The 7,688-nt window shown below is 42.1% G+C and overlaps 2 protein-coding genes across 2 annotated transcripts; both read right to left on the reverse strand.

Moving 5' to 3' along the window:
• Positions 1–1,358: 1,358 nt before the first annotated feature.
• Positions 1,359–4,258, reverse strand: LOC126384595 (cyclin-dependent kinase inhibitor 1B-like). Its single transcript, XM_050035690.1, has 3 exons — positions 3,506–4,258; positions 3,026–3,180; positions 1,359–2,731 (listed from the first exon to the last, which is right to left on the reverse strand). Exons 1-2 carry the CDS (start codon positions 3,888–3,890, stop codon positions 3,038–3,040), a joined length of 528 nt encoding a protein of 175 aa, XP_049891647.1. The 5' UTR covers positions 3,891–4,258; the 3' UTR covers positions 1,359–2,731; positions 3,026–3,037.
• A 1,734-nt stretch (positions 4,259–5,992) lies between these two features.
• cdpf1 (cysteine rich DPF motif domain containing 1) lies at positions 5,993–7,673 on the reverse strand. Its single transcript, XM_050035691.1, has 3 exons — positions 7,463–7,673; positions 7,107–7,218; positions 5,993–6,707 (listed from the first exon to the last, which is right to left on the reverse strand). The coding sequence occupies exons 1-3, from the start codon at positions 7,573–7,575 to the stop codon at positions 6,579–6,581; spliced, it is 354 nt and encodes a 117-aa protein (XP_049891648.1). The 5' UTR covers positions 7,576–7,673; the 3' UTR covers positions 5,993–6,578.
• Positions 7,674–7,688: the final 15 nt, after the last annotated feature.

A 7,688-nucleotide genomic window follows, 5' to 3' on the forward strand; every position in this document is an offset into this window, starting at 1 on the left:
AATAGCTAGGAGAAATTAAAAACGCATACCAAACAAAAGTTCAGGTCTCAGGAGGATATAGAATCTTTCTTGAATGAACATTTCCTTGAAAAAAAGACTTGTGCCTGTACCTTTCCCAGATCAGTTATGAGGCAAATGTCAAGGGCTTTATAACAGGCCACATGGTGGCGCTATTGTGTCCAAATAAGCTCAGAAAATATAATGTTTCCCCCAAACTTAACTGAAATCTACTTAGCAGTGCCCAAAACAAAGCAAAAGGACCAGATTTAGACAGAGACAAAAACAAACAGGATTGAAAAATTCCTCAAAGTGGAAGTAATAAGAAACAAAATGATGGATGAGATGGATCGGACATATTTGCACTTCTGAAGTTCATGCCGATACATTTTAACATTATGCTGTCATCTGACATGTCCTGTGTTCAGAAGGAAAAAATGTGTGATGTCAAAAACAGAGAACATCAATGAGTTAAAGTGTTGCAATCCTCTCTAAGAGTTTACAAAAAGGCCATGAGCTCACTGCAGTCCCAGCCAGTATGAGATATTGTAGGAATAGCTCTCTCTCTCACTCACTCTGTATTTGACTCCTACACGCTGGTATCAACAGGAAAGAGGCAGCCAATGAAACTAATTGGGTGGTGTGTGTTTTATGAAAAGAACAGCCTGTACTGTCCCGGGCTCCCTCCCACTGCTCTGTGACTGGCTGGCTCCTAAGTGGTCTGCTTTTCCTCTCTCTGCTGTTATTGGAGCCAGGGAATGCCAGTAACTACTAACTTCTTTTTTTTTTCCTCCCCTCTCTTTTCCTCAGGACGTACCCTTGTTGTTTTCAACTTTGGAGGCAGAGCTGGGCTGTGACGAGCACAGTCACAGTCTGCACTCTGGTGCCGTGCCTGCACTCAGGATGTACACGGTGTGCTGGATTTCAGGCCAACCACACGCATTATATCACTATATTGTAGCCAATATGACATGTACAGCTGTAGGAAACACAAGGGGGCTGTTGTAGAAATGCTTTGTGAGTCAGGTTCCTGGAGAAATAAGCTCCTAGCTGAATTAGTTTTACATTTTAATGCACATAGTGGACCTTTAAAACCTCACTGTAGAGAACAGACATTAAGTTATTTACTTGTGCAGATATGTTACGCATAGATCTTGATCGTATCACTGCTGTCAGTCCTCACACTAAAGAACTCATTACACCTCTTTAATAACATGCTTGTATCTCTATTAGGCCTTTGTTCAAGACTTAATAATCCCTATGACCCATCCGCCAGTTTAAATGGGCGGATCACTTTAAAGTGTGTTTGTTAAGGGTGGAGTGTTTGTGTGCTTTGCAATCAAAAATAGCGAACACATGCATTTATTATTACACCAGCGTTGCCTTTTAATCAATCAAACCGCAGGCTGAAAGAAAAGAAAGAAAGAAAAAAAAAATACAAAAACACACAGGATATAAAATCGATTATTAGGCTCAGTTTTGCAACAGTTTATTTATCTTAAAAACAATAATGAAAATATATATTTACAAAAATGTTGCTTTGGGAAGCTGTACATACACCCACAACGAAAAAGCACAACATAAATAAGTTAGTATAATTTTTTCAGTGTTTTAGAAAAAAAAAAAAAGAAAAAAAAAAAAGGCACACAGGTACACTTCAAAGTTTTACACCAAATGAGGCAGTGTCACTTTGTTTTTCTGCCCTACAAAAAAAAAAAAAAAGTAATTAACAATAGTGCAATTACATGTTCCACATGAATTCCACACCACAAAGACAAATCTTTGATTCACATATTTGCATAATAAGCAGCCCAGTGATTTTTTAACATATTTTACATCTATGTTAACCTGGACTACACCACTTATTACAAGGGGCGGATTGTGTGGCCGGAAAGCCACTAAAAAAAATATGCACCTAATTTAAAAAATAAAACGCTAATTCTTAGGATTATTAGCAAATACTGTTAAAAATTTGGTTGGATATTGCTCAGCAGTTTTGCCACCCTCCCACCCCACCCCTCACCCCCAGAACAAAAGGCACAAACTTTGGCAAAAAAAAAAGGGGGAGAGGAAAAAGAAAGAAAAATGGGGGGAATAAGGAGACAATATTTGCATGTAAACTTTATCCTGTCATGGCTGTTCCCAGTTAGATGGACCCTCAACTTACAGTGTGGCCATCTGGGCCTTCAAAAAAAACAAGATATATATAACACTGGGACAAATAAAGCCATTAAAAAAAAAGGTGAAGACATTTTTGTTTCCACACAACCCTGACTTTTTTTGAAATCTGCATTTTTTTTTAACTTACATCAATTACCTGAATAATGATACAACAAATGACCACTTTAAAACAAAACAATATTTCTCTGCTGGAAATTGCACTGCAACTTCCCGAGTCAAATTCACACAATTATTCAAATAACATTTAACATAAAAAAGGTATGAAAAGCATAATATGCTTTTGTTTTATGTGCTACATCTGAAACATAGGTAGTAGATAAAAAAAAATATGAGCAAAAATCCATTTGCACACTGCTACATTGTCTGCTGCTTCTGAGGCAATTTTTTTTTTTAATGAAATGAGTGCCAAAACTTGATAGTGTACATATTCAGTGCTTGTACGGCCTCTCCTCCTCCCTTCTGTAGAATGAGGCTGCTTTTAGATTTTTCTCTCTCCCACCTGTCAGATGATGAGAAAGGCTACAGTATACCACCAGCAACAGGTCTCCCAGCTCTGCGGGACAGAAAAAGAGGAAACGGTGGCTGTTGAATGGTGCAATTGAGAAAAAAAAAAAAAAAAAACAGTTGCTCACTCTTTTGATATCCCTCATGCAGACACGCACACACACGCACACACACGCACAGCGTGAACAGTCATAGCTGGAGGAGTTGTGGAAGATGAAAAAAATAAATGCAAGTTTGAGCGGCTGGTGACGTGTGCAGGACAGCAACAAGCACACACACCTCCAAGATCTCTCTATAGTAGCTTCCATTCACATTATTTTATGGAGATATGATGGTTTCTTACCTGGCACTGGTTTCACTGGACCTCGTTCCTCTCTGGCCTTCTGGGTCTCTCCTCCGCGGCTTGCACCGCCTGACTTCCTGCACCGTCCGACTGGTCGTCATCATCATCTTCGTCGGTATGCGACCTTTTACTCTGACACTCGCCGGAGCAGGGACCTGGCAGACATAAAAAAGTTGTCAGGATGTGTGTGAGGCTGCACGTTCACTTTAAAAGGCATCTGACATCCACGGCATGCTGGAGAAATTTAAAAGCGAGAATAGTTTGAAAAAAATGTGCAAGCTGTGTAAAAAATAAGCGCGGGTTTGCTGCTTTCAAAAAGCGTGCATTACACTGTCATGCTCGTTAATAATAAGAGGTTAAACACTACAGAATGCATCGACACCGAGTGTAGCCTGCGGGTGCACCCTTGACACAACTGTTGCTTTGCGGCACAGCGAAAACACAAAAAAGCGTGGCACTCGTAAGAACTAGGTAAATCACCTGAGTCCCCTGAACGCCTCTTCCTCCCACCGTCTCTGCGTGCTCGCTCCGGCCGCCGCTCACTCCTCTCCTCGGCATCCTGTGGCGGCTGGCTCCCGTGAGGCGCCCTGCTGTAAAACTCCGGCGCGTCGCTGTCCTCCTGCCACTCGTATCTCCGCGGAGAGAGCGGTCTGTCGCTCACCGGGTCGTAGTTATAAGTCTCCGTGAAACGCTGCACATCTTCCTGTATCGACGCCTCCACATACCTCCGTATCTCCTCAGGGTCCGGTCGGCCGAAAAGATTTCTGCTGACCGAAGCTCTGACGTTGTCCGGCAGCCGTGCGTCCACCCTCTCCACTGTCGGGCTCGCATTAGAAAGGCGAACATCTGACATTTTGTTGCACATATGACACAGAAACAAAACCACACAACTTCTATTTCCAAGTAGTAATCCTTTCAAATGCAAAGTCACGGGGATGATGCGTGCATAACTCCGCGCGTATCATCCAAAACGCGTACGCACAACAACAACCAGCAAAAAAAAAAAAAAAAAAAAAAAAAAAAGAAGAAATTAAAGCGTCTCCAAGGGCGCAGGGGCGTTTAAGAGAGCCACTCCTGTCAGGTCCGTAGTAAGGCTGATGAAAACAACAAGTCAAGTCATAACAGCCAACATGGCGTTAGAGGGTGCTATGAGTGAAGGAGGAAAGTTGACATCAAGGACTATTTAAACAGAGACGGCGCTTCATTGGTCTGCGCGCAAGGACCGCCCATAGTGCAATCTTAAAGTCGAACAGGAGCAACAACAACACAGAGCTGGATTGGATTAACTCTACACATGAATATGACCCAATTAATCCGTATGATAAATTAAATGCATAAAGAGTAGAAGAAGAAGAGGCTGTGCTTATAAAAGATGTTTTATCTGTCCATTAGCACATCATTTGTAGCAGCAGGCTTCAGGTTAACTGGACACCTACAGGTCAAAGATATCATTTGATCTCATTAAGTGTCTTGTACTTTGTGCTCATGCACTGTAAAGTCTCCTGCATTTCAAAAAAACACACAAGTAAACAACAACAGACAGATTTATCTCAAGTGTGAGGTCTTGCTCCAGGCTGCTAATACTATCACAGGAATCAATTATCAAACGATGGTGCGAGTGCTGAGATAGCACTGCTTGATCTGATTTGGTGTCACATAAGTGGTTTAGGCACACTTGATTCAATCAGTGTGAAGCCATTCAGTCATAGCTTCAAGGCTATTCAAGGACAATGAGATGCTAAAATGAGGGTTTATGCAGGAAAATGACAAAAAAAAAAAAAAAAAGAAAGCCACAAATCTGCCTCCTGGCATCCGATGACATCAGCTCTCGGGGCAAAAAGTCTTCCGTCATCGTTGGCGCCATGCCTATCGCTGTCAGACTTTGCCACTGGTGCCACAGAGGTGGTTAGTGTGTGCCATTGCTTGTAATTGCTTGTGTGGGCTTGGAATTTAAGCACAGAGGAAACAGAAAGTGGTGCAGCTTTAAAATAAATAAATAACGTCATTGCAATGCAGCACCATTTCCCTCTGGAGGAGTTCTCAGTGTGCATCCTTAAAAGAAAAAGCTGACTTAAGATTTTAATTGGTGTTCATGCCAAGACTGAAGTTATCGAGTTTATTTTCTGTACATCTCAGAGCAGCACAGGCATCCTGGAGTAATTGAGTGAATGCTTCAGCACTCCTTGTGCCCAGGAGCTCACCATGTCCCAACTTAAACTCTAATGTCGCTCTGCATTCCTCTTCAGCATTTGCCAGTAAGGAGGAGAAAAAAAAAGAAAAGAAAGAAAGAAAGAAAATCACTGGGCCTGCCTTAAAGGCCATGCTGTTTCAATTAACCCCCGAAATGTCAAACATCTCGTGATGAATACAGCGAGGCCATCTGTTATATCGATGTTATCGCCGGGATCACACTTAATCCATAATGTGTTTATGCTGCTGCAAACTGTGCGTGGTGTTGTACAGAGTGATCCCTGAGATGAAAACACATTTTGATCGCGATGATTAAAAACGGGGGGCAAAGTGAGAACGGGAGGCAAAAAGGAACATTTTGTCTGTGAAGTGTGTATTTTTGAAAATTAAGTTACTGTTTAACACAGAACGGGATGATGCAACTGCCGCAGGCTGTAGTTACACATTAATTATGATCTATGATTAAACAAGTCAGACAACAACAGAGAAATGTCACTGTCTGTGTCTTTTTTTATAGGCTAAGATAACACAGATAAACATTATTTTGACTCCACAGAAGTCAACAGTGCACTCTCTGACCATGCACACACAGATGAGAGGGATAACAGTGATGCACTAGTAAAAAGGATGCGTCATGTCAGCACAAATGTGTCCATGGTTAGAGATAATTACTCATATAAATGTTAATGTTACCATATGTTGCTGAAAAGTAATAAAAATGTGTCCGTATTAAAGAGGGGGCATTAAAACATTGCACAACAGGCGTGGTTCATCAAGTTAAAGATAAAATGGAGACAACTTATTAATTTCGAGACATGAATCTGTGTTTAAATCTGCCTAGCAACAAGTCTTCAAAGACGCTACTACTTCCACATCTTTTGAGTCATACATAATTGTACAGTAATAAACAGTTTGTAAGAGGCATGGAATAGTTGCTGAATTGGGCTGACCATGAGTGATCAAATATTAGTAACACTTTTAAGTTTTCTTTTGTTGAGCAACTGTAGGGTATTGTGCACAATCAGTGCATGACATCATATTTTTAATTGCTGCAATCCAGCGGGGCTGACTCCGAGCCCACAACCACAATCCATCAGGGGTCCGGCAACAGTGGTCACACCCGCTGCTTGCTTCTACCAAACTCTCTCAAAACAAATAACACCCTCAAGGTTAGAGCAGCAGCCTCACTTTCCTGGACATGAGCATGTATGGTGTTAATTTTCCACTTAAATAAAAGTAATCAATTACAGAGTGTTTTCATTTATCAGATGGTGTTGGTCCAGTGTAAGTGTGTACAAAGAGTGCTGGTAAAGCACCTTGACACATTCAAATGAGTGTTCTTGTTTGGACCTCTTGTTCAATGTCACGAGACGGCAGCCTTGGAGCTCTGCTTCTTCTTGGCCAGCTCAGCCTGAATCTGATGGGGGAACTGGTCCAAGTGTTTGTTGACACACTGCATGCAGAACCTCTTGGTGTAGAAAAGACTGCAGTCCTGAGGGAGAAGAAAGCAACAAGAATCCAGCATCAAAGCTCTGTCCTCACATAAACACTGCATGTCTATTTATGAAAGTGGATTAATTAATTTTAAAGGCCTCGGAGCTCACTCAGCACAAACTGTATAAATGCCACATGATTGCAAAGTCATCTGGGGAAAGCATCCAAGCCATGTATGTATTTATCAGCAGTGATCTGCGGGTCAGCTCATGCCAAGTGGAAAATTGTCACAGCAGCACAGCCAGGGAACAGACACGCAGTTTCAACTGGTGGACACGCTCCTGAGTTACTTCTACAGGGTGCATGGGCATTAATCATTTGATAACCTGCATTACATGTCCACATATTTAATCTGTGGCAAAACAGACCGAAGCAATTCAATTTCAAGACATCTTACCGATCCAACACAGACACACTTGCTGCACAGGCTGCAGGTTGAGCCCAACACCAGGAACTTCTCCTTGTCCGGACTGAAGGGGTCCTGGGTCACAAAACACTCCTCCAGCAGCCTGGTTAACAACAGAAATGCGGACATGAGCTTACATATAACGTAATTTAGAGTCATGTGGTTCACAAACACCAAACAGGTGCGTGTTCCAGGGCATAACTTGCTTTAAACTTCACGTACAAATCACTGTATGTTGTCATTTCTATGTGTGTCTAACAGTTGACGCTGGCGTTAGCATTTAGCAACATTAGCATAGCTAGCTCCAGAGCGCTACTAGAAACACTTTTTGTTTAATGTCCACTTACACAATGGCTCTGGTGTTTGGTGGTTTCTGGCCGTAGTAAGTGAAAGGGCTGCTTAAATCACACAACTGGCAGGTAAATGTCTTTTGACGGGGCTCGGTTAGAGTTTGCTCCATCTTTCAAAGCAAAGGAGCGAAGGAAGAAGCTACTTCCTGGTTTTCATGTCGAGTGCAGCCATGTTGTTTCGTGAAGCTTTTGCGCCACCCAATGGACTGGGGAGGAAGAACAC

Source organism: Epinephelus moara, chromosome 23, assembly GCF_006386435.1.
Source record: "Epinephelus moara isolate mb chromosome 23, YSFRI_EMoa_1.0, whole genome shotgun sequence".
Classification (NCBI taxonomy): domain Eukaryota; kingdom Metazoa; phylum Chordata; class Actinopteri; order Perciformes; family Serranidae; genus Epinephelus; species Epinephelus moara.